This window comes from Callorhinus ursinus, unplaced genomic scaffold (assembly GCF_003265705.2).
Source record: "Callorhinus ursinus isolate GAN/ISIS: 27379988/994484 unplaced genomic scaffold, GSC_fseal_2.0 scaffold1, whole genome shotgun sequence".
Classification (NCBI taxonomy): domain Eukaryota; kingdom Metazoa; phylum Chordata; class Mammalia; order Carnivora; family Otariidae; genus Callorhinus; species Callorhinus ursinus.
In genome coordinates, this window is record NW_027397063.1 from 133,335,164 (window position 1) to 133,361,895 (window position 26,732).

At 35.1% G+C, this 26,732-nt stretch overlaps 1 protein-coding gene across 8 annotated transcripts in view; it reads left to right on the plus strand.

Annotated features, from left to right (window-relative positions):
• The window catches only part of ZCWPW2 (zinc finger CW-type and PWWP domain containing 2), a 149,898-nt gene that overhangs the window by 108,447 nt on the left and 14,719 nt on the right, over window positions 1-26,732 (plus strand). For all 8 annotated transcript variants that reach the window (XM_073901076.1, XM_025883283.2, XM_073901102.1 and 5 more), the window contains one exon: window positions 8,337-8,383. In XM_073901076.1, the coding sequence (XP_073757177.1) occupies window positions 8,337-8,383 (47 nt within the window). The remainder of the gene's footprint in view (window positions 1-8,336; window positions 8,384-26,732) is intronic.

Consider the following 26,732-nt stretch of genomic DNA (forward strand, 5'->3'; position numbering starts at 1 on the left):
TGGTTTTATTTCCTCTATTGATTTCCTGTTTTTGATTTTAATGATTTCTGCTCTAATTTTTATTTCTTGTGTTTACTTCATATTTAACTTGCTTTTCCTTTTCTAGTTTCCTAAGATGGAAACTTATCTTCTTGATTTTAGGTCTTTGTTCTTTCATAATATTTGCATTTATAAATTCCCCTCTGAGTACTGCTTTCACTGTGTCTTACAAATTTTGATAAATTGTATTTTCATTTTCATTTAGTTCAAAATATTTTAAAATTTCTCTTAAGATTTCTTCTTTGACCTATATGTTATTTAGGAATGCGTTGTTTAATCTCCAAGTATTTGGGGGTTTTCTAGTTATCTCAGTTTTTCAATTCTAGTTTAATTCTGTGGTCTGAGAGCAGACTATTATATGATATCTATTTTTAAAAATGAGTTAGGGTGTATTTTATGGCCCAGAACATAGTCTATCTTGGTGAATGTTCCAAGTGAGCATGAGAAGAATGTATATTCTGCTTTTGCTGGATGAAGTAGTCTATAGATGTAGATTATATTCAGTTGATTGATGGTGTTGAGTTCAACTACAGTAGTTTCCTCTTATCTGCACTTTCACTTTCCATGGCTTCAGTTATTTGTGGCCAGCCATGGTCTGGAAGCAGATGATCCTCCTTTGATGTATTGTCAGAAGGTCAGTAGTAGTCTAATTCTATGTCACAATGCCCGTGTCATTCGCCTCACTTTATCTTATCATGTCGGCATTTTATCTCACATCTTAACAAGAAGGATGAGTATAGTACAATAAGATATTTTGAGAGAGTAAGGGACCACATTCACATAACTTTTGTTATAGTATATTGTTATAATTGTTCTTTTCATTAGTTACTGTTGTTGTTATTGTTGTTAATCTCTTACTCTGCCTAATTTGTAAATTAAACTTTATCATAACTATGTATATATAGGAAAAACAGTACATATAGGGGTTTATTACTATCCATGGTCTCAGGCATCCACAGGGGGGTCTCGGAACATATCTCCCACAGATACAGGGGAACTACTGCATGTCATTAGTGGTTTTCTGCTTGCTGGACCTGTTCATTTCTGCTGAAGTTTCCAATTATAATAGTGAGTTCATCTATTTCTCCTTGAGTTCTATCAATTTTTCTGTTACCTGCCTTGACACTGTGTTGTTAGACACAGTTGTATTAATAATCATTATGTCTTTCCTGGGGTAATGATGACTTTGTTATTAGGTAATGCTCCTCTTTATCCCTGATAACTTTCCTTCCTCTGAAGCCAGCTCTGTCTGAAATTAACGTAGCTACTCCTAGTACAAAGATTCTTGTTGGTCTGTTCATTAAGAAATCAAATGACAAAGCAGAAAATTAAAAAATTGTATATCTTAGTAAGATGTAACTTAATATTTGACAATAACCTCATATTTAACACACCTATTAAAATGATTCTTTATGTGAAAAAAAAGAAATTAATGTAGCTACTCCTATTAAAATAACTTTATTTTGATTGGTGTTAACATGGTATATCTTTCTGTATCTTTTTACTTTTAACCTCTGTGTGTCTTTATATATATATATATTTTAAGATTTTATTTATTCATTTGAGACACAGAGATACAGAGAGAGAGAGAGAGCTTGAGCAGGGGGAGACGGAGAGGGAGAAGCAAGCTCCCCGCTGAGCCAGGAGCCTGATGTGGGGCTTGATCCCAGGACCCTGGGATCATGACCTGAGCCAAAGGCAGACACCCAACCATCTGAGCCACCCAGGTGCCCCTATGTGTCTTTATATTTTAAACTGAGTTTTTTTTTTTTAGACAGCATATAATTACTCCACTCTGACAGTCTTTGTTTTTTAATTGGTATATTTAGACCATTGAAATTTAAAGTGGTTATTGATAGAGTTGGATTAATAGCTATCATACGTGTTACTGTTTTCTATTTGTTTTCCTTTTTCTTTGTTCCTTTTTCTTTCACTTTTTCTGCCTTTTGTGTTTTTGTTTGTTTGTTCAGAGAGGGAGAGAGACAGGGGTGGAGAGGCAGAGGGAGAGGGAAAGAGAGAATCTTAAGCATGGAGCCTGATATCACAACCCAGGGATCATGACCTGAGCCAAAATCAAGAGTCAGATACTTAACCAACTGAGCCACCTAGGCACCTCACCTTTTTGTGGGTTTTTTTCTCCACCTTTTTGGTTTTAATTGAGTATTTTATATGATTTTATTTCCTCTCAGCATATCGGTTATGCTTTCTTTTTAACTCTTTTTAGGGAAAAAAAGTTTTAGGAAAATGGTTTTCCTAAATTGAACATATTGTTGCTATTATTATTTTGAACAAATTGTTTTCAGTTAAAGAATAAGACAATTTAAAGTTTATATTTTACCTTCACTTAGCCATTCTCTGATGCTCTTCCTTTCTTTATGTTGATCCAAGTTTCTGCTCTACATCATTTTCCTTCTCTTTTAACATTTCTTGCAAGGTAAGTCTACTAGTAGTAACAAATCACTTTCTCCAATTCTCTCAAGTATATATCCCTCAATTTTTGAAGGATAATTTCACAGTGTACAGAATTGTAATTTGGTGTTTTTCTCTTACCACTAATTATTTCACTCCACTCTCCTCTTGCTTGCATGGTTTCTGAGCGGAATTGAATGAAATTCTTGTCTTTGCTCCTTTATTGATAAGGCACCCCCTACCACTAGGCTTCTTTCAACAATTTTTCTTTATCTTTGATTTTCTGTCTTAGCTTTTATCCTGCTTATTGTTCTCTGGGCTTCCTGGATCTTGATTTGGTATCTGACATTCATTTGGGGGAATGTCTCAGTCATTATTGCTTCAAATATCTCTCCTGTTCCTTTCTTCTCTCCTTGTATTCCCATTACACATAAATTATACTTTTGTGGATTTCCCATAGATCTTGAATATTCTGTTCTTTTTTTTCCAGTCTTTTTTCTCTTTGCTTTTCAGTTTTAGAAGTTTCTATTAATATATCATCAAGCACACAGATTCTTTCCTCAGCTGTGTCCAGTCTACTGATGAAACTATCAAAGGTATTTTTCATTTCTGTTACAGCATTTTTAATCTCCAGCATTTCTTTTTTTATTATTATTTCTTAGAATTTCTATCTCTCTGGGGCACCTGGGTGGCTCAGTTAAGCATCTGCATTTGGCTTGGGTCATGGTCTCAGGGTCCTGAAATAGAGCCCTTCATCGGGCTCCCTGTTCAATGGGGAGTCTGCTTCTCCCTCTCTTTCCACCTCTGCTCCCCCCCCCACTTGTGCTCAAGCTCTCTCTCTCTCTCTCAAATAAATAAATAAAATCTTAAAAAAAAAAAAAAGAATTTCCATCTCTGCTTCCAGTACCCATTTGTTCCTGAATGTTGCCTACTTTTAAAACTAGAGCCTTAGTATATTCAACATAGTTGTTTTAAATTCACAGTCTGGGTCATAGGGTAGTTCTATTTTTAAATTTTTGAGGAACCTCCACACTGTTTTCCAAAGTGGCTGTACCCACAAAGACACAGATGTAGTGAAAAGAAGGGCCATATGAACCCCAATGTTCATAGCAGCAATGTTCGCAATAGCCAAACTGTGGAAAGAGCCAAGATGCCCTTCAACAGATGAATGGATAAAGAAGATGTGGTCCATATATACGATGGACTATTACTCAGCCATCAGAAAGGATGAATACCCAACTGTTACATCAACATGGATGGGACTGGAGGAGATGATGCTAAGTGAAATAAGTCAAGCAGAGAAAGTCAATTATCATATGGTTTCACTTATTTGTGGAACATACGGAATAGCATGGAGGACATTAGGAGAAGGAAGGGAAAAATGAAGGGGGGGAATCGGAGGGAGAGATGAACCATGAGAGACTATGGACTCCGAGAAACAAACAGGGTTTTAGAGGGGAGGGGGGTGGGGGGATTGCTTAGCCCGGTGATGGGTATTAAGGAGGGCATGTACTGCATGGAGCACATGGAGCACTGTTTATACGAAAACAATGGATTGTGGATCACCACATCAAAAACTAATGATGTATTGTATGGTGACTAACATAACATAATAAAATTTAAAAAAAAAGAAAGAAAATGCAAAACACCAAGAAAAAATAAATAAATAAATTCACAGTCTGATCATTCCAACATCTCTGACATATATAGGTCTGTTTCTGATACTTACTCTGTCACTTCAAATTATTTTTGCCTTTTAGTATGCCTTGTAATCTTTTGTGGAAAGGCAAACATGATGTACCAGGTAAAAGAAACTGTGGTAAATAAGCCTTTAGTAGTGTAGTGGTAAGGCATGTGGGGCTGGAGAGGGCAGTCTATAGCTCTATGCATAGGTCTCAGTCCTGGGCTTTGAGCCGCACAAGTGCTTCTCATTCTTTTCACCCCCTCACATGGTACATGATGGCTAAAGGGGAGCTAGAATTGGATATTTCCCTTCCCCCCACATGGAAGACTCCAGCAGGCTAGATTTGTTCCCTTCCCACTAATTGGTTAGGTTCTGAAAAACCACAATAGGTGAGGCTCTGGTAAAATAGTTTATCTTGAGGGCAAACTGCTAAGAACTGAATGCCCTGGCATATTTCAAAATGGTTACTTTTTTTTTCCCCACTGAGGAAGCACAAAGGTATTTTTCTCCAGTCTTCACCATGAGAACCTGATAGAGCTCCTGTAGGTAAACTCACAAAAGTGTGCTTCCCTCCTGCATGACTGGGTCCCCCCTAGAATTTCTCTCTCTCAGCTTGTTCACATTGAGGCTCCAGCAGTTCATCAATTACAGTTCAGGTGTTCCTACCCCAGCGCTAGTTCCTGTGGAGGTTTCTGCTCCATTAAGTTGTGATTCTTTGTATTCACCTGTCTCTCCAAATTTGGGGGCAGTGGTTTGCCCTGTGACCTCACTTCTCTAAGGGATCTAAGAAGAGTTATTAATTTTCTATTTGTTCAGCTTTTTACTTGTTGTGAGGATGGAATGTGACTTCTAAGCTCTTTACATGCCAGATAGGAAACTGGACCTATCCTCTACCTTTTTAAGAAAATGCTTTCTTTCAGCTGTCATTTTTAAAGAAGCGTAGACTGACAGATTTTCTGAGGCCATGAATGGATGGGCTTTAAAAATATATTTTTTTAGGGGCACCTGGGTGGCTCAGTCGTTGGGCATCTGCCTTTGGCTCGGGTCATGATCCCAGGGTCCTGGGATCGAGCCCCGCGTCAGGCTCCCGGCTCAGTGGGAGGCCTACTTCTCCCTCTCCCACTCCCCCTGCTTGTGTTCCCTCTCTCGCTGTGTCTCTTTCTGTCAAATAAATAAATAAAATCTTAAAAAATATATTTTTTTAAAAAAAGAAGCCATTGATTTATGTTAATATTTGTACTCCTCTCTAATATCCTTATAAATAAAAAATTTTTAACATCTGTTATGAGTCATGAGGCATAACCACCTCTATTGGCTTGGAACATTGTCATTTTCTACCTGCCACTCCTCTTTTGCACTTTATTTTTTTTTTAAGATTTTATTTATTTATTTGACAGAGACACAGTGAGAGAGGGAACACAAGCAGGGGGAGTGGGAGAGGGAGAAGCAGGCTTCCTGCAGAGCAGGGAGCCCGATGCGGGGCTCGATCCCAGGACCCTAGGATCATGACCTGAGCCGAAGATCAGACGCTTAACGACTGAGCCACCCAGGAGCCCCTCTTTTGCACTTTAAAACTATGATGTGGCTATAGCTCAGAAGTGGAGTAAAGACCCTTTTAATTATCCAGATCTACATTTCCTGTTAACTGCTTTTCACTCTGTGTGAGGGTCCCTACATGCAGAGATTTCTGAAGGGAGGAAATTAAACTTCTCGCACTAGGGAAAATTCAGCTCTTAGAAAGTGTTTAATGTTGCTGAAGTTGAACATGGACTTACTGTTATTAATAGAAAAATTGCTAATGATTGTAATGTTTCTCAGCATTACATCAGACTTTCTCCCTTTGGCAAATCCCTTTGAAAATCAGAGTGGTTGTTGATACTCCCCAAAACACTTCTATGTTGTACCAGGTTGTGCAACTTTTCAACATAAAATGTTCCTTGAACAGCAGTTTGGCTCTTTCTGTTCACAGTTGTCTCCTTACTGGAAATTTTACATAAGAATGATGTATATGTTGAGGAGAATTTGTATTCTTTTTTTATTAACTCTCAGTATATGATCAGGGTCCATTGGATCTAGTTTTAGTTTTTGAGTTTCCTTTTTGTGCAGGGGTACATGTTGATATTTCATCATGGCTTTTATCATTATTAGCGATTTTCAAAAGAGAAAAGAAAAAAATTTTAGCTACAACAGAATTTATTCTATCTTGTAATTATCATCAGGGCCCTTTTATAAATTTGAAATAATTATGGAATTTCAATAATCTTTGCTCTTTTATCATTACTTATCAATTTATTTCCAACTATGTTAAAAAGACTAAAACAAATTATTTAAATGGGAGAATGATAGAATCACTTAACAAGATGATACAGTAGTAAAATATGTCATCACTAAACTATTTTTGCTAGTATTCCATAGATTAGCTCTCTCTGTCTCTCTCTCTTACACGCAAACACATACACATACATGCACCCCTAGAATGTCTTTATTAGCTAAAATGAAAGAGAACATTGTTGATAATCTATTAGCTACCAGACATTGTTTTAGGAACTTTATGTAAATTCTATTATTTGAATCTCATAATATACCAATAAGATAATAATTAATTACTCCTGGTTTATCAATAAAGAAACTAAAGGCCTGAGAACATATACAGTGTTTTATACCTTACACTGTCTAGTATAGTAACTTATATCATGTAAACATTATATGTATTTTAATCAATAAATTATATTAGTTTGTTCAAGTAAAATGTATATTTCAGATCCATATAAGATTTTGAATAAAATACATGTACATTTTTAATTATAAAAAAATATTGAGCATCTACTTTATATAAAACATGGTCCCTGTCTTTAAGGCACATTCTAGTTTTGCAGAGTGCTTAGACATATATAGAAGTAACCATAATACAAGGAAGAAAGTTCTGTGTCCTGGGATGCTGTGGTTTTGCAACAGAGATGGTTATTTCTCCTAGGTGGAGGAATCATCTGTGATGGTGAATGGTCTTGTAAATTCATCAGTGGGGAGAAAAAGGGTATTCCAGAAGAAGGGATTATTCCAAGCACACAGCTAAACATAGGAAAGAGGGCAGTTTACATGTGGCAAGCTAATTATAGGTATAAATATAATAATCTGCTTCTCTGGATTTCTGTGTTTTATGCCAATAATTTGTTTCTTACTGCAAAGTTTGCTTTTAGATAGCAAGCATTTATTTACTCTTATATTCATGGATATTTATTCTTTTTGTTAGTTTTACATGTTCATTGTGAATTATAGTCCTATATTGATAAATTTAATTTCTATGTGTTCTTAACGTTAAATGTAATCCTAAAACCTTAATACTAATGTCCATAGCTCTATTCGTTTTTCATTACCATAATATTAAGGTTAATAAAACAAATGTATGAGTAAATATTTATGTACAATTCATGTAGTTGGGATTCAACATTGAACCCATAAAAATCCAATTATTAATTGTTATTGCCAATAATTTTTACTAATTCACACACAGGTTTGCATATATCAAAATAAAATCTTAAAATAATTTTCTGTATTCTCTTTGGCTGTAGTCCTTTTTTGTTGAGTGTTACATAGGGATCCCACATGGAGGCAGCAGGCATAAAGATTAGAGACTTGCCGTCAATTGGGTCTGGTCCCACTGCATGGCCTCAGGCATGGTACTTAGCCTCAACTTTCTTGGCTGTGAAATGGTGATGGACTACATACTTTGCAAGATTATCATGAAGTTTAAATAAGATACTGTCTATGTAAAGTATTTATCCCCTGTCTGGCATGGAGTGGATGTTCAAGTAGAGATCACTGGGATTTCATTCCAGATCCCACATACTTGATCGCTTCTCCGCCTTTTGGCTAAGATCAAGTGCAGATCCCATATACTTGAGAGTACATAAGCTGACCGGAACCTAGAATAAGATACACTAGATTCTAACTCGAGAACATCTAACTAATTAGATTTAAGGGAGGAGGTTTGTCAAATAAGTATATGAATCCCTAATGCTATTACTTTTGGATTATTTTGTTCTACTCTGGGAAGTTGAGTTTGTTAGCATTTTGATCAAAAGAACCATTAAAAACACATACTACAGTATGAGAAAAGTAGAAAATTTTAATTGTGTAACATTGCACTTATTTAAACAGGAGTGTAGGCATTTTTTTGAAACAACCATACTTTATTATCTTACAGATAAATCCAAGGCAGATGGCAAAGTTGCTGTGGTAGCCAAGAAAAGGGTAAGATCATGTTTCATTATATAAAATATGCAGACTTCAAATTCCATTTGATTAAAGCTATTTTTAAAAGAAAATTGAATTAATATTTAAAAGCAAAATGACATATAATGAGTTTTTTCTTCTAAATGTTGGTTGAGTATATGTTTCCTTTCTTAGGTTGACACTAGAAATGTAATATTTATGACTACTTATATCAGTGTTATAGAATTATTAGAAATTAGAACAGTAGAAAAATTTAAAGTTAACAAGTTAGCAATTGCTTTTATTTACATTGTATTTCACGTACAAACTCTCATATACTAAAATATTTTTTGTGTACCATGTTATTGGAATGTGTGCAATCTCATGGAAAATTTAAACAATTAAAAACCACAGCTTAATATGGACTTTACCTTGAAGTTGAGAATAAGATCAGCCATTTATATCAACCTAAACCTAGATTTTTTAAATAAAATTTGTAAAGTCAATAGCATTTTAAAAGAATTTTAAAAATTTAACACATCATTCTGTGTATTGTATGCAGGGAGATGTTTAACTACTTATTGTCAAAACTATGATTGGAGCGCCTGGGTGGCTCAGTTGGTTAAGTGACTGCCTTCGGCTCAGGCCATGATCCCGGAGTCCTGGGATCGAGTCCCACATCAGGCTCCCTGCTTGGCGAGGAGCCTACTTCTCCCTCTGACCCTCTCCCCTCTCATGTACTCTCTCTCTCTCATTCTTGCTCTCAAATAATAAATTAAAAAAAAAAAACAGAACTATGATTGGGATAGGATGAACTTTGACATTCTCCTCAAATGACAGTATTCTTAACAGGACAGTACTTAAAAAGAGAAAGACCCAATGCTTAAATCAAATTCTTTTAGACAAATAATATATTGATGTCATAAGAAAAAGGATTGTGATTGAAAGGAGAGCCTATCCCTCTAGTATTTCCTGTGTTGAATGGTGGGGTTGGTGCAGGGTGGGCCCAGGGAAGGTTGAGTGTGACCTGGCAGAACAGAAAAAATGTCGGTCACAAACCTACAGATGGACAGGCAACAAGGTAAGCATCATTTTTGTATTCTGAGTATGTATATATCATGAATCCTTTTATTTTTGTATTATTTATTTATTTTTATCCTGAGTCCTTTTAAAATCTGATTTTGTTTTACCTTTTTGCTTTTTGACTTGTAAAAGTACTCTGTACTTTTCACTGGCTAAATAATGTTGTTGCACCCTTGCAGAGAGGAATTCCATATCATAGAAGACAAGGTTGTCACTTAAAAGGAAAGGAAATAGTACTTGTGTGTATGTCTGACCATTTAGACAGGAACGTGTGAGCTAGTGCACGATTGTTAATGTGGGTGGAATTGTTTATTTTATTCTCTGCTAAAGGATATTTAGAATCAAAAAAGATAAAGATAATAACTAACATTTCTATATATTGCTTTATTTTTACCAGTGATTCTCAATGACTATGGTACTATTGTCTCTAGGACAGTGCTATTTAAAGTGTGATCCGTGGACCAGAGCTAGTCTGTGAACTATTTATTATTGGTCTGCAATGAGCTAAGAGCAAAAACTGACAGGAACCATTTAGAAACTTGTATAGTAATTCAACAGAGTCATTTTTGTCTGTTGAGTGTAATGATAAAATGGAACTTATATTTTGTATTTATTTTCTATTCCACTTTTTTCCTAGTAACATTTTTAATTGTATAGAATTATAGATCTTGGGCATACTGGGGGAAAAACTGATCCTTTAACACAGATAATTTGAGAGACACTTCCCTATGTGTCTTGGAGTGTGTTAGCAATTTGTAGAAGTGTCTTGGGCTACAGTGGTTTGGAGGAATACAGGGCTTTTTGTTGGGCAAAGGTAAGGAAACTAACTATCTTGCAATGCATGGAACAAAACTGTATCACAAAAAGTCATGCATTTGGCATGACTTTTGAATGTGCTGCTAGACTCAACAAACTACAAATATACAGTTGACCCTTGAACAACACAGGGTTGGAGCACTGACTGCTGCAGTCAAAAACCCATGTATAACATTTGACTCCCCTAAAACTTAACTACTAATAACCTATTGTCAACTGAAAGCCATAATAAAAACATAAACAATTAACACATATTTTGTATGTTATATGTATTATATATGGTATTCTTATAATAAAGTAAGCTAGAGAAAAGGAAATGTTAAAATCATAAGGAAGAGAATATACATATACAATACTGTACCGTAGAAAATCTGTGTGTAAATGGTCTGTGCAGTTCAAACCTGTGGTGTTCAAGGGTCAACCGTTAATTGTGTAGTGATTCAATACAAAATAATACTGAAGTATAACATGTTAGACAAAAAGCCAAGGAATTTAGAAGACTTATTATAGAGCAGGAAACTGAAATGTAATAAACACACTGTTCTAGAAATTATTGAATAATTTACTTATTTTCTACTCAACATATTGGAACATATTTAACTACATATTTAGCTGTAAAGAGTAGAAGTGCAGTTACTGAGATAACATGGAAAACATTTACAAATCTGAAACAAGAAATTTGTGATGCCTTTTAACAGTCTTAAAATCAAATATTAGTAAATTGACAGATAAATGTATTGATCTCTTTGAATTTCAAAAAATAAACCTTTAGAAATATTTCATAGTATTACTACCCTTTATATATTTGTAACACTTTAGAATAATGCTAAGAAATCTGTTACAAATATTACAGATTGAAATTATTTTTAGATAGTCTGTTGTTTTCCAATCTTACTTTGATACTGTCCCCAAAGTCTACCTTAAAATTCTTTATTATATCTTATGTAATAAATTGCTTCTTTTTGTAATTTATTATCAAGATTATCCAGATAGTCTTCCTTGGGGCACCTGGGTGGCTCAGTTGATTGAGTGCCCCACTCTTGATTTCAGCTCAAGTCATGATCTCAGGGTGGTGAGGTTGAGCCCCGTGTCAGCCTCCGCACTCAACATGGCATCTGCTTGAGATTCTCTCTCTCTCCCTCTAGCCCTCTTCCCACTTGCACTCTCTTTTTCCTGTCTCTCTCTAAATAAATAAATAAAATCTTAAAAAAAAAAGACATCTTTCCTCACGTATTAAAAGTTATGGTCAAATTATTTTCAAGTACTAGAGACTGAATGTGGCCCTGATGTGTTGTGGGATTTCTGTGACTAGGTCATCTCATGTCATAGCACACAGAGAATTATTTCCCCTATAGGGAATTATTTTGCCAGACTCATTTGGGAGAATATAATACTTCTCATTTTCTATGCTTGGGCATTCTATAATTTATTTTGGAATATTATCTCTCTTTCAATTAAGATTAGTTTCTTTTCTTTCATTATGTAAAATGTCTGATCTGTTACTACTTAACTTAAAAGTAGTTTCATGTCCTTGCCAACACCTGTTGTTTCTTGTGTTGTTGGGAATGCAAACTGGTAGAACCACTCTAGATAACAGTATGGAGATACCTCAAAATGTTTAAAATAGAACTACCCTACCATCCAGCAATTGCACTGCTAGGTATTTACCCAAATGATACAAAAATACAGATTCAAAGGAATACATGCACCCTGATGTTTATGGCAGCATTATCAACATTAGCCAAACTATAGAGGAGTCCAAATGTCCATCAACTGATGAATGAATGAAGGTGTGGCATGAATATATGTTATATTCATTGTATATGTATATACACATATATATTGGAATATGTTTATATTCAAATAATACTGAAGTATAACATGTTAGACAAAAAGCCATATTTCAGAATATTTCAGTATTTTAGCGTGTGTGTGTGTGTGTGTGTGTGTGTGTGTATAATGGAATACTATTCAGTCATCAAAAATGATGAAATCTTGCCATTTGCAATGACATGGATGGAGCTAGAGTATATTATGCTAAGTGAAATAAGTCAGTCAGAGAAAGACAAATACCATATGATCTCACTCATATGTGGAATTTAAGAAAGAAAACAGATAAACATATGGGAAGGGGAAAAGAAAAAAAGGAGAGAGGGAATCAAGCAATAGAAGACTCTTAATGATAGAAAACAAACCAAGGGTTGATGGAGGAGGTGAGTGCAGGATGGGCTAGATGGGTGAAGGGTATTAGGAGGGCACTTGTTATGATGAGCACTGGGTGTTGTATGTAAATGATGAATCACTGAATTCTCCTGAAACCAATATTGCACTGTATGTTAACTATCTAAAACTTAAATAAATAAAAAAAGGAAATGCAGATACTTTCTTACAGTCTAGAAGTCAGATATGTAAATTAATAAGAATAATAAAAGAATGAATGAAGTATGGGGCACCTGGGTGGCTCAGTTGGTTAAGTGCCTGCCTTCAGCTCAGGTCATGATCCCAAGGTCCTGGGATGGAGCACTGCATCGGGCTCCCTGCTCAGCAGGGAGTCTGCTTTTCCCTCTCCCTATACCCTCCCCCCCCCACTCATGCTCTGTCTCGTTCTCTCTCTAAATAAATAAAATATTTTTAAAAAAGGAATGAATGAAGTATGTCTACAATAAAGTTATAAGTAAAAAAAAAAAAAAAGTAGTTTCTGTTATTATGTCCACCACTACTTCTGTTGGTACATTTTTCTATAGACCAGTACAGATTGACTTTATCCAAACTTATTTATTCGTGATAAGGATGACTGGCATTTATCTTACTGATTATGTCTTCAAATGTAGTTGTTCTCAAGCATACACATATAGAAATGAATTTTTATTTTATTATCAATATATTTTATTTCTTTTTACAGTTATAGTATTTTGAAATTATTCATGTAGTCAGATATATTAATTATGTTACAGGCTACAATTACTGTAACAAGGAGACTCCAAATTACAGGGAGTCATACAAGACAGAAGTTTATCTGTCTCTTTATTGTATACCTGACCAAATGTGGGCCAATGATCCAGGGTTGGAAGAGGCTTTGCCCCATAAGATCATTTAGACTCCCAAGTTTTTTCTCTTTTATTGTTATGCCAACCCCCAGGGTTGGTCCTAATCAATATGGTCAAAAGTTGATTGCACTATCACATCTACATTCTGGCCCATGAAAATAGGTAAAGTGGAAAAGGAGTCCAAACAATTAGCTGAACAAGAAAACATTAACTTGAAGCTGCACATGTCATTTCTCTGACATCCCATTGGCAAAATTTAGTAATATGGCCGCACCCAGTGGTGAAGGGAAGGAGGAGAATACAGCTTCTATCTGGACCAGTCTACATACGGGGTTACAGTTAGTGGTCTAAGACTTTCATTTAAGAATAGAGAATGGTACGTTTCAAAATATTTCTTATAAAAGGGAGTGGTTAGGTCTGATAGAGCTGAGAACTAAGATAGATTGCCTCATTTGACCCCTATAATACGAGTGGGAAATAAGTATTACCATAATTGTTCTTACAAAGAAGCTGCTCCCAGGGGTATTAAGTGACTAACAAGAGAGGCACGGCCAGAGTAGGATTGCAGTTCTGATGGTCCATAATACCACACCTTCTTTTAACACTTCTTTGCTTTTTAAATGCCTTTACTATCTTTGAGATACCAAATCACTTTTTAGTATCTTTTTAAGTATATGAATTACTTTGTATATTTGACTCTTAAATAATCGTGAGCTTCATCCTTATGAACAGGCACAATCCGACCTTTAAAACAACTCTTCATCAATATAGCAGTTTCAGATTACAAAGCATTTCCAGAAACATTGTCTTTCACTTCAGACCCTTGGGAAGAAGGCATAGCAGATATTGTCATCATCACCTACAAAGGAGATCATTTATAGTTAGAGAAGTGAGGGAATTCACCATAGCCACACAGTGCTCCTTAGGTACTTTTATTTAATATTATTTTCCTTAGTTTTTATTAAAGTATTAGCAAGCTAGTCGTATTAGAGTTTGAGTGTTAATTTCACCTAATAAAGCAGTTTTTATTTTTCTATACATTTTGGATCTATGGATATTGAAGATACTATGTTTTTTTAAGATTTTATTTATTTACTTATTTATTTTAAAGATGTTGTTTATTTTAGAGAGAGAGAAAGAGAGAGTGCGAGCAGGCAGAGGGGCAGAGGGAGAGGGAGAGAGAGAATCCTGAGCAGACTCCGTGCTGAGCTTGGAGCCTGATGTGGGGCTCAGTCTCACAACCCTGAGATCATGACCTGAGCTGAAACCAAGAGTCATACGCTTAACTGACTGAGCCCCCCAGGCTCCCCTGAAGATAGTATTCTTTAAAGATAGAACTGTTTTATATAAAACTCTATATGTGGACAAGAAGAAGCTGTTGGTGTGAAAGCAAAAGGTAATAATAACAATAAAAATAATAATAATATGTATTAAGTGCCTGCTAAGGCCAGACATACACCTATGCTACTTCATTTGAATCAACAACAATTATGTGGAAGAGTCAGTGTTGTCTCTGGTTCGTGAATGAAGAAAATAGGTATAGGGATGTTCACCACTGCCAAAAATGCAATACAGAGATGAATAATAAAAAAGTAAGGTAGTTGGTTGTACAGCTCCTTATCCTGGGTTGCAAATCTTAACAGTCTATTTATTTATATTTATGTAAACAAATATGTATACTTATTGTGTGTAAGTGTTTTGTGGTTGTCTTGTTTTTACAACAACGAGATCTGATTCTATGTTATTCTATAGATTTAACTACTTAAGGCTAACAGATACAGATCTGTTTTTAACATTCTGCAGAGCCTACCACAGCAGATATATCACAGTTAGTCAATCAATGTGTGGGAGTTTTCAAGTCATGGGTATGGTTTGATAACTGCTACATGCAGTGCTTTCATAAACCTCCTTGTATGTATATCTTTAAATACTGATGCCATTATTTTTATAGGATAAATTCCCCAAATGGGCTTGATAGATCAAAGGTAACCACAGTGTTACCTGCCTCCCTTAAATCATGAGAGGACTTTGAGGAATAAGTTGTCCAAGTTCTGTGTTGGCCTGTGCTGAGCTGCACTGGCTGGTGCTGCTGCCTTTTTGGACCAAGATGTAAGAATGTTGCCACCTTGAATACCATTCCTAAGTGCCTACCAGGAACGGTGCTTCTTGGGTCAAGTAGGAGAGCTCTAAATAAATGCCTCTGCCATTCCCATAGGCTCCTTCTTTGAGCTCTTCAGCCGCATGTGGCTACCCGTTCAGATAGAGGGGAATAGTATTAGGTGCACACACCTTTTCACCTGACCACCGCTCTGCCCAGTGGAGCTGTCTGAATGAAAGAGAATTAGAGTAAGCCTCACTAATCTCTGAGTCCCACTTGAAAAAACAGAAGGGGAAGATCTAGATTGTCTCTAAGTCCCTTTCTGCTCTAATATTCCATGAAATATTTATAACAGCTCAGTAAGTAATTTCAGAATGTCAAAGGACTTGTGCAGACCAGAGTGAATATCTGGGTCAGTTGGCCCTAGAAATAAGGAAATGAAAGAATAAAAATAGTAGTGTATCAGGAAGTGGGTGGAGTAGCTTCTGGTGTTGCCTGTTACAGATTCTGAAAGATGTTTGAATATAAAAACAAATATTCAGGAAACAACATATTGTGGTAGAAAGAATAGAAACTTATGAATGAGCCAGATCTGCCTTCAAGGGCTAGTTCCGTACCTTAGGCAAGTTAACTTAATCTTTGAGCCTCATCGGATTAATCTCTGATTTGGGAACTATAATAATTACCTTATGTGATTGTTATAAAGGTAACATGAAAAGCCAGTATAATAGCATAGAGTTTACTGTATTTTAGTAGGTGCTTGTTTAATAAAGCCTAGTACTTTTCTAATTTCTAAGAAATAGGAAGGATTTAAGAATCATTTAAAATTTTCAGACTTACAATAACATCATAGTTCTATTAGATAAAAGTCTGTTTTTAAAAGTAAGTCCCACATTTTAATCATTTAATTTTTTCAAAGTAATATAATAACATTATATTTGGAGGACAGAATTTTTTAAATCATCCACAATCCATCCCCTTAATTAAAAATTTTAAATTAATTTTATGCATTTGTTTACAGTTATTTCTATATACATGTTTATTTGCTAGTTTTAATCATTGAATAATGTGCTATTAATGTTTTCATGTATGTATTATATCACAAATCCTTTTCATGTTTTATGGTTCTTATTACTTTTAAGAGGTTTTTTTTTAATTAGTGAAGTAGCATTGTGAGAAAACAAAAAAGAGCAGATATAAATTCTTTCCCAGCTATAATTTCAGTTCTGAAAGAAAAACCACTGTTAATAATTTTATATACTTTATATAGTATATGTATACTATATAAAGTATAAATATATGTGTTATATGTGCAAATAAATTTTTATGAGTAAATAAAATCTAATATTTATATGTATAAAGTAGATATACTTTGTTAACATAAATGGAATGAATTAAACCTTACTTTTTTCATTCAATAATATATTGTGGACATCGTCTCAAGTCAGAGATCTACCAGATCAAACCCATTTGCATAGCATATCTTTTTATAGAAGTTTCTTCATTTATTGAACACTCTCCTGGACATTTAGGTTGATTCTGGATTACCAAAATTATAAATAAAAATGCAGCAACATCATTGTACACAAATCTCTTTAAATGTTTCTGTAAATATTTCTACACTAAAAATTGCTAGAAGAGGACTTGCTGAGTCAAAGAGTAGGCACATTTTAAATTTTGCCAAATTGCTAAACTTCTCCCATTTGCCAAATTCCCCTACATTATTGTACCACCTATAGTACCGTTACTGGTGTAAGGGAATGTCTAGACTGCCTTAACTTGCCAACTCCTAGCCATTACCAGTCTTTTCTTCTTTATAATTTGTTGTATTTTTATTATAAATTTATATAATACATGCTAGTGAAAAAATACCAAGGGTTACAAAAGTGTGTAAAATGGAAAGTTCAAGTCATTTTCTTCCCCCTTGCTGCCCCACCTCTAACATTTCACTATTTCAAAATCTGAAAATAAGCATCTTTGTGCATTTTTGTACATTTGTGCACAAATTTCAGCAGAATAATTCCTATAAGTGAAATTGCTGGGTAAAGTGTGTGTGTTTAAAATCTGGTTATATATAAGGAAAGACTGAAAAATTGTTACATATTGAGGGAAACTATGGAAGCATAATAATCAAATGTAATGTGAGATCCTAGTTTGAGTCCTGAACAGAAGAAGAACATCAATGGGAAAACTGATGAAATTTGAATTAGGTCTTTATTCAGTTAATGGTTTTGTAGCAATGCTAATTTGTGTTTTGACAATTGTACTATGATTATGTGTAATGTTAACATTAGGGAAGGCTGGGTGAAGGATATATGGGAACTCTTTCGAGCTAAATACGCAACTTTCTGTAAATCTAAAATTATTTCAAAATAAAAGTTAAAAATTCTAGTCAAGTATTGTCAAATTCTCTTCAAAGCAGTTACATCTGAGTACTCCCACCAGTGCTTTTCCTACTGTCTTGCCAGCTTTAGATATCACCAGTCTTTACATATTTGCCAATATTTAAAAGGAGATGCAAAATAACAATAATATTGTTATTTTCATTTGCTGTTATCTATTTTTTTATTTTAATGAGGTTAAGCACTTCTTTTTTTTTAAAGATTTTATTTATTTATTTGAGAGAGAGAGAGCACGCACAAGCAGGGGCAGCAGCAGGAAAGGGAGAAGCAGGGTGCCATCCCAAGACCTCAAGTTTAGGACCTGAGCTGAAGGCAGACATTTAACTGACTGAGCCACCCAGGCGCCCCGAGGTTGAGCATTTATTAATGTATTTATTGACATTGTATTTCTTCTGAAAACTGCCTGTTTATACTCTTGCCTGCTTCTTCCATAGGCTGGCTTCTCTCTCTTATTTTTTTTTTATTAAATTGTAGGTGCTCTCTTTAGTTATTGATTGTTAATACTTTGTTAATATGCTGCAAACATTTTCTCAGTTTTCCTTTTTTGTAGTTCTTTTGTTGTACTTACATAGTAAAACCTTTTTTTCTTTTAGGGTTTTAGAGCTTTTCTGACATGCTTTGAAAGACTGCCCTTTCATTAAAACAAAATATGTTGTGATTCATTTAATCTTTCTTCTATTGCTGTTGGTCACACTCTGATGAAAATCTCCATGAATATTGCTTCCTTTCCCACCACATGTTTGGTTTCCTTCTGACAACTCCTGGTAGAAGGATCCCTAGGACAGCTATAGGAACACGTCGGGTTGTTCACTCTTACCAGCAGTGCATGCAAATGCCACAGTCATTGACAGGTATTGTCACATAAAGATGTTGTCACCAGTGTATGTCATACTTTGTTGTTTTAATTTGCGTTTCTTTGACTTGAGGTAATAAATTGTCTATGTCTGAGTTCTTAATATTTGCTTGCAAATTTATATGAACATTTTATATGCTAGTCATGAAAATATTAATTTTTTGTCATCGTTTCAGTATATGCTTTTCCCAGCATATTGCTTGCTTTTCCATTATTTTTTTCCTGGAAATATGGAGGTTAAATATTTGTATGTGGTCACATCTACATTTCTGAGATTTTTTTTACTTATTACTTAGCATAGACTTCTTCATAGATAATAATGCAGTGGAGTGAGTAAGAAGAACATCTAGAGGTAGACTGTCAAGGCATGAATCCTGGCTCTGTCACCTACTAGCAGAGTGATCTTAAGTTAGCTACTTAACTCTGTAAGCTCTCAATCTCCTGTTACATGGGAAGAATGGAAGTATTGCAAAGACTCTGACTCTGACAATTTGTGTAAAGATTGCTCTGACAATTTGTATAAAGTACATAACACAGTGCTTAGAACATAGAAAACATTTCACAAATGTTAGCTATTATTATGGGAATATGGATTTATTTTTATATGAGATACAAGGATAGGGTATAAAAATTTTATGCAACTTGCTAAGATGGGTTTCAGGACATACTACCCCAAACATGGCATCTTGGTATATTGAATTTTTCAAGCTGAAGGAATTTGTGATATGGCAGGTGCAGGAAGAATTTTCTGACTTTCCCTGGAGCAGGTTGTAAGAGCCTCATGTAAGATGTCATCCTTACAATGGGAGGAAATAAGCATTTTTATCTCTGAAGGTAGAGGGAGCCTGAGAAGAATCTGAGGGAGTAAGCCTTGCCATTTCCACAGTTTCCTACACTTAGCTCCTTCCCTTTCATGTCCTGTCATATTTTCCCATGACCTTCTACTCTTCAAACCTAGCTTAAAAACTCAGGTTTAACTGCTTCTTTGGGTGTTCATGTCCTTAATGAAGACTGCCATGTCACATAAAACTTACATTAAATAAATCTGTATGCTTGTTGTTGTTTGCTTTTTTTAAAGATTTATTTACTTATTTGAGAGAGTGTGTGTGTGAGCAGGGGGGAGGGGTAAAGGGAGAAGGAGAGAGAGAACCCTCAAGCAAACCCCCCACTAAGTATGGAGCCCGAGTTGGGGGTCGATCCCAGGACCCCGAGATCATAACCTGAGCTGAAATCAAGAGTTGGACACTCAACTGACTCACCCAGGTGCCCCTAATGCTTTTCTCTTGTTAATCTGTTTTTTGTTACCTGAGCCCCCACTGAGAACTTAGAATGGTAGAGGAAAAAGACATTTTTCCTCCCTATACTGCCAACTATTCCAATACCATTTATTGACTAGCAAGTAATGTTTCCCTTCTTTACTGTTTTTTGCCTTCTTTATAATATATAATATGCCATCTTCATCATGTAACATATGACATTTGATGTGTCAAAATACCTACTTCTGTATCTATTCATCTATCTGGTCTTAAAACAAATTTCAAATTGCCTTAGTTATTGTTTATCTTTTCTTTAATGTGTGGATTTGTGATCCTTCATTTGTATAATTTTTTAAAATTGTTTTCATAGTTCTTATCTTTACTTTTTCAAATTGTATTGTGTCTTTGCATACGTATATGTGTGGGTGTATATATATGTATAATGTATGTATGTATTTTCTGTATATTATGATATTTTGACATTTTAAAAAACCTTTCTGGCTGGGGAAGGACTGCCCCTTACAGGTAGCAAGGGATACATCTTTCATATGCAAATCAACCAGTCCTAAACCCTTATCAACCTCAACTGGCTTCTTACCAAACTCTGAAATACCAAGCCACTATTTCCATTGCCCTAAATCATCCCAGAATTGAGTACTAGGCAACTGGAGACCATTCCTATAGGCCAGAGCCCTCCAGAATTATTCAAACTAGCCAATCCTGAACTGTTCACCCTACCCTACCTTGCCTTTCCTCTGGAAACCCCAATAAAAGCACAATTTAAATCATTTTAACTACATACAAATGAACTTTAGAATTATATAGTGAAGTCCCAAGAAAAATTCTGTTGAGATGATGATTGGTATTGTAGAAAATCTATGTGTTAATTTAGGGAGAATTTATAAGTTTATAATATTAAATACACCCATGTAGAAACACAACCTGTCTCTCTATTCATTTCTCTTTAGTTTTTTTAATGTAGAATTTTACATATTTCTAATTAAGACTATCTCAGATACTGTTACTAATTGGAAAAGGATCTCTTTGTCATTATGTTTTCTAATTTTTTTCCTTATATACAGAAATTATGTGTGTATGTATGGGTATCTTTTTTCCTAACACTTCGCTTTTATTACTGCCAAGAGTTTAACTTGTAACACTTTGAATGACAAAATTAATGTAACTGTCCTGATTTATACATTTATGTGTGAGGAAATTAGGCTATTATATTTTCTGATGAAAAAATATTTTCCCCAAAATTATTGCAAAAATTCTTCATAATCAGGACATTTTCATTAGCCCTGTCACAGGATAAGTTGCTTACATTTTATGACTAGATGTCTAGATATTTGTATTAATTAATAAGCTTGCTATTAATATAGAATTCATGTACTGAAATTCACTTGATTCACCAACTTTATATGCATCCTTCCCCAAAGATAAATATTAAAATAGATCCCTACTGCTGGCTTCTAGCCCCAGGCAGACAGAAATCTCTGAAAAGAATAGTAAGCAGAGGAACCCCTTGGGAAGAGTCACAGTCAGAATTCAAAACTCATTTAGTTTCCTTTTGGATTCTACTCCGTGGGCATCATTCACCTTTCCATTGGCCAGTGTTCCCCAAACTTGAATCATTCAGGTATTCTATAACCATTTTGCCATTTTTCTATACTGTTAGTTACTATAGTTTTCTTTCATTTGACTTACCTTTTTCTTAATTTTTTGTATTGAGGTAAAATTTAAACACTGTGGAAGATCTTAAGTGTAGAGTTTCATGAGTTTTTCTTAAATGTATACACTCATGTAACTACCATCCCTGATCAAAATAGAGAATATTTTCATCACCCCAAATCTAAATTTTAAAATGCAATTGCACTATTTTGTTGTGCATTTGCATTTTTAAAATACATAGAAATATATATTAATATATATATATAAATTATCCATTTACCCCTTTAAATCATCAATGGAAATCTTAATGTAGAAAGTTATTTTCATACTAATTTCAATTACCCTGTGCTCAAAACATGGAGGGAAACTGGGAAACTGTACCACTACAAGGCAGTGTTGTGAAACAGACTTCCAGGGAAGTAATTTTTTTTTTAAAGATTCTGTTTTTAAGCAATCTCTACACCCAACTTGAGGCTTGAACTCATAACCCCAAGATCAAGAGTCACATGCTCTTCCAACTGAGCAGGCATAGGCACCCCTGCTCTATTTAAAGATATTCCAGTTAGTCATTCTAACTAAATACATATTTAAGTTAAAAAAAAGTTTACTTTGGGACTTAAGTATTTGCTTAACCCTTTCTTTGCTTTGGCTTTCAGTCCATGGATCTGACTTTAGCCAGATTGATCTCCTTGTCATTCTCATAAGATGGGCAGTGGCAGTGGGAGCAGCTTGGGGGATAGAAGAGAAATGTGTGTTCAATTGTCTGAAGGCTGAGAGAGGTGAGGGAGCTGTAGAAGAAAAATTTGAAGCTAGCAGAGATCGGTTCATAAGGTTGAAGGAAAGAAGCTGTCTTTATAAAAGTGTAAGGTAAAGCAGTTAAGTGTTGATGGAGAAGCCAAAGCAAGTTATCCAGAAGATCTAGCTAACCTAATTTATGAATGTGGCTCCATTAAACAATTGTTTTTCACTGTAGATGAAATAGCCTTATTTTGGAAGAAGACACCATCTAGGACTTTCATAGCTGGAGAGGAGAAGTCAATGCCTGGCTTCAAAGCTTCACAGAATAGGCTGACTCTCTTGTTAGAGGCTCATGCACTTGGTGACTTTAAGTTGAAACCAGTCCAAAAATCCTAGGGCCCTATAAGAATTATGCTAAATTATCTATTCTGCCTATGCTCTATAAATGGAACAACAAAGCCTGGATGATAGTACCTCTATTTACAACATGTTTTACTGAATATTTTAAGCCCACCGTTGAGACCTACTGCTCAGAAAAAAAATTATTCCTTTCAAAATATTACTGCTCATTGACAATGCACATAGTCACCCATGAGCTATGATGGAGATATACAATGAGAATAATGTTGATTTCATACCTGCTAATTCAACATCCATTCTACAGCCCATGGATCAAGGAGTAATTTCAACTTTCAAGTCTTATTATTTAAGAAATATGTTTCAAAAGGCTATAGTTGCCATAGAGAGTGATTGCTCTGATGGATCTGGGCAAAGTAAATTGAAAACCTTCTGGAAAAGAATCACCCTTCTAGATGTCATTAAGAACATTTGTGATTCATGGGAAGAGGTCAAAATATCAACTTAACAGGAATTTTGAAGAAATTGATTTCAACCCTCATGGATGACATTGAGTTATTCAAGACTTCAGTGGGGGAAGTAACTGCAGATATGATAGAAATAGCAAGAAACTAGAATTATAAATAGAACCTGAAGATGGGACTGAATTCCCGCAATCTCATGATAAAACTTGAACGGATGAGGAGTTGCTTCTTATGGATGAGCAAAGAAAGTGGTTTCTTAAGATGGAATCTACTCCTGGTGCAGATGCTGTGAGGATTGTTGAAATGACAACAAAGGATTTAGAATATAACGAACTTTGTTGATAAAGCCGTGGCAGGGTTTGAAAGGATTAACTCCAATTTTGAAAGTGCTATTATGGGTAAAATGCCTTCAAACAGCATCACATACTACAGAGAAATTATTTGTGAAAGGAAGAGTCAACTGATGTGGCAAACTTCATTGTTGCCTTATTTTAAGAAATTGCCACAGCCACCTCAGCCTTCAGCAATCACTACCCTGATTGGTCAGCAGCCATCAACATCAAGGCAAGACCCTCCACCAGGAAAAAGACTAGGACTTGCTGAAAACTCAGATGGTGGTTTGCATATTTTTTAGCAATAAAGTTTTTTAATTAAGGTATGTACATTGCTTTTATAGACATGCTTTGCACACCTAATAGACTACAGGATAGTATAAACATAATTTTTATATGCACGGGGAAACCAAAAAATTCATTTGACTCACTTTATTGTAATAGTCACTTTGTTGCAGTGGTCTGGAACTGAACCTATAATATCCCCAAGGTAGACCTGTATGTCAATTCTAGGAAGTCTTCCTTAGAAAGCCTTGTTCTCCTCTTGCTAAAATGCCCAGTGACTTTAGGAAAAACTATGTGCAGACAGGAATTGTTTGCAACAGACTTGGATTTTTAGAGTCTCCAAATAGAGGTCACGTAATCTAATTTACTGGTACCATTCAATCAGATAAACAACTGTGGCATAAATTCTGCTTTTCATGCAGGTCTTTATTCCCTGGACACCCTGTTTCCATTAGCTTTTAGTATTTTTAATCTCTTTATGGATATGAGAGAAATCTGTCCTATTAAAAAAAAAAAACCTCCTGATTTTATATGTTTTATCCTTGGTATAGTCAAAGACCATTAAAAAAATTAAATCCAAGACTTTAAAAATTGTCAGTGAAGTAGCTAATCATAGAGTTTCTTGAAGTGTGCTGTTACTTGTATCCTCAGCCAGGATTGTGAGGTGTTAATAGAAAGTCTTTCATGCCTTCTACTTCAGGTGGTCTAGTGGTCAACTTCTATTTTTAGGGAAAATACTCTCCTCTGTCTCAGCTCACTGCTTGAATACACACTCCAGTGTTTTCTCTGCTAAGCCCCTCAAAGCAGAGAAATCCACAGTGCTTTAGTAAGAACTTACACATGGCTAAAGATAGTGCAGGGGACAGCAAGATATTTATAAGTCATATTGCCAGGGACTGATCTCTGATATCGTTCAAATCTCGCAGGAATACTGAACTCTACTAAGAGCGACTGGACTGGAGCATATGGTAATCGAGTGACATTTATGTAAGAAGCACTAGATTTGTATTCTCTCTGTTAAAATCTTGTTTAAAATAGGGCTAGAAAATGATTATTTTAATTTTCCCCCTTTTCAAAGAAGAGTGAAAACAATCATTATCTAGGCCTGAAAACTTAACTTTATTATTTGTACTCTCCGGAAACTCAGATTAAGTAATAACCATCATTTACAAAGCTGCATAAAACTAGTTTTCATCCTTATTCCAAGCAGATTTTCCCAGCAGATTTTCCAAAGGGAAATAAGAATATTGGCTTTTCTTTCTATATGATAACTTTTGACAAGGAGTTTGTGTATATTATTCAAGACACAGATTCACGTTTGGAAATTCTGTCAAAGTAGGCAGCTCTTTAGTGTTCGTTGATTGACAATTACTCTCAATGGAAGGTTACAAAACATATTTATGTATTCTATGAGCATAAAATGCTGAATCAAAATTTTATGCCCTCAGATTAACACAGCTAACAAAGTTCTTCTTAAAAATAAAATTATTTTCATTTAGATGAATAGTGACTTAAGGATATGGGCAACGTCAAGTCACTTTATGAAGATTATATAAATCTGATATAAACACAATTCTTATGGATTATCTGTCTGTGGCAATTAAGGGCAATTCTGCCATTGCCAATCCAGTCAGCAGTCCTAATTATCATTAAATAAATATATTTTTTTTCAGTAAATGGCATTTGCTCTCTATACGTACACTTCTTGTAGATTCCTCTACATCTAGCAAGAAAAGAATTAATACTGGCTTTGGTTTCTTTAAAATCAATGACAGTATATAGCATTATATTTGTATGGGTGCGTGTGGGCTAGACCAAGGCCTAGAAAACTCTAGTTGGGGTACAGGTCACCTGAAGAACTTATTTAAATATGGATTTCTGGGCCCCACTCCCTGAGTTTCTGATTCGGTAGGCCTAGGATGGGCATGAGAATTTGCATGTCTAACAAACTCTCAGGTATTGCTAATTCTGCATGTGGCGGCCCTGACTCTGAATAGCATGAGGCTCGACAACATGGGAGAATCAGCTGCAACACAGGAAGAGAAGTGGAAGGGATAAAATAGATAAAGATTATAGTATCTACTTGTGGGTTGAATAGTAGCCCCCAGAAAATACGTTCTCCAGGAACCTCAGAATATGACCTTATTTGGAATTAAGGATCTTTGCAGAGGTAATTAAGGTAAGGATTTTGATATGAGATCATCCTGGATTAGTTGGGCCTGCATCCAGTGACCAGTATCCTTAAGGGTCTGTCCATAAGAGACAGACTTATGTCCTACAGAACTATAAATAAATAAATTTCTGATGCTTTACCAAGTTTGTGTTACTTTGTTATGGCAGCCTTGGGAAACTAATGGATTACCATAAGTCCAACCATAACAAGTGCCAAGTTCTGTCATATGCTGTAAGGAAAAATGATAGAATTCTGACACTAGCCCAGTGGACTAGTATAACGGGTTAAACAATGATTGAACATTGACTAATTGTTGAGCACTGTTAGATACCTTCTGGGATGTTATTTAATTTCATCTTACCCCCAAAAGCTTTGAGATAGTTATATTTTAACAGTAGTTATAAAAGAAGGTCCTGAAATACAGAATGGTCATTTAGTCAGAAAATACTTATTAAGTGTCTACTTTATACCAGGCTCTTGCTAGATATTCTGGTAAGTCTGTGACTTACCAGAAGTGATACAGCTTACCAGGATTAAATTCAAATCATGATCCTGTCATTCCAAATTCAGTGCTCTTCTCCATCATAGCATATTTTATCAAGGCGTGGAGCTGGAAAGTATGGGGCATTTGGCAATACTGACTACTTCATTTTGGCTTTTATGGAATATTTAACAAAGTAGAAAGGAATTTATTATCTCTAACAGAAATCTCCCTGATTTATGGTAGCTATTTAACAGTATTTCTTTCTATTAATACCTATGAAGTAGTTTGTACTTTGTTACTTTAATCTTATTTCCCCTTGCAGCAACCTT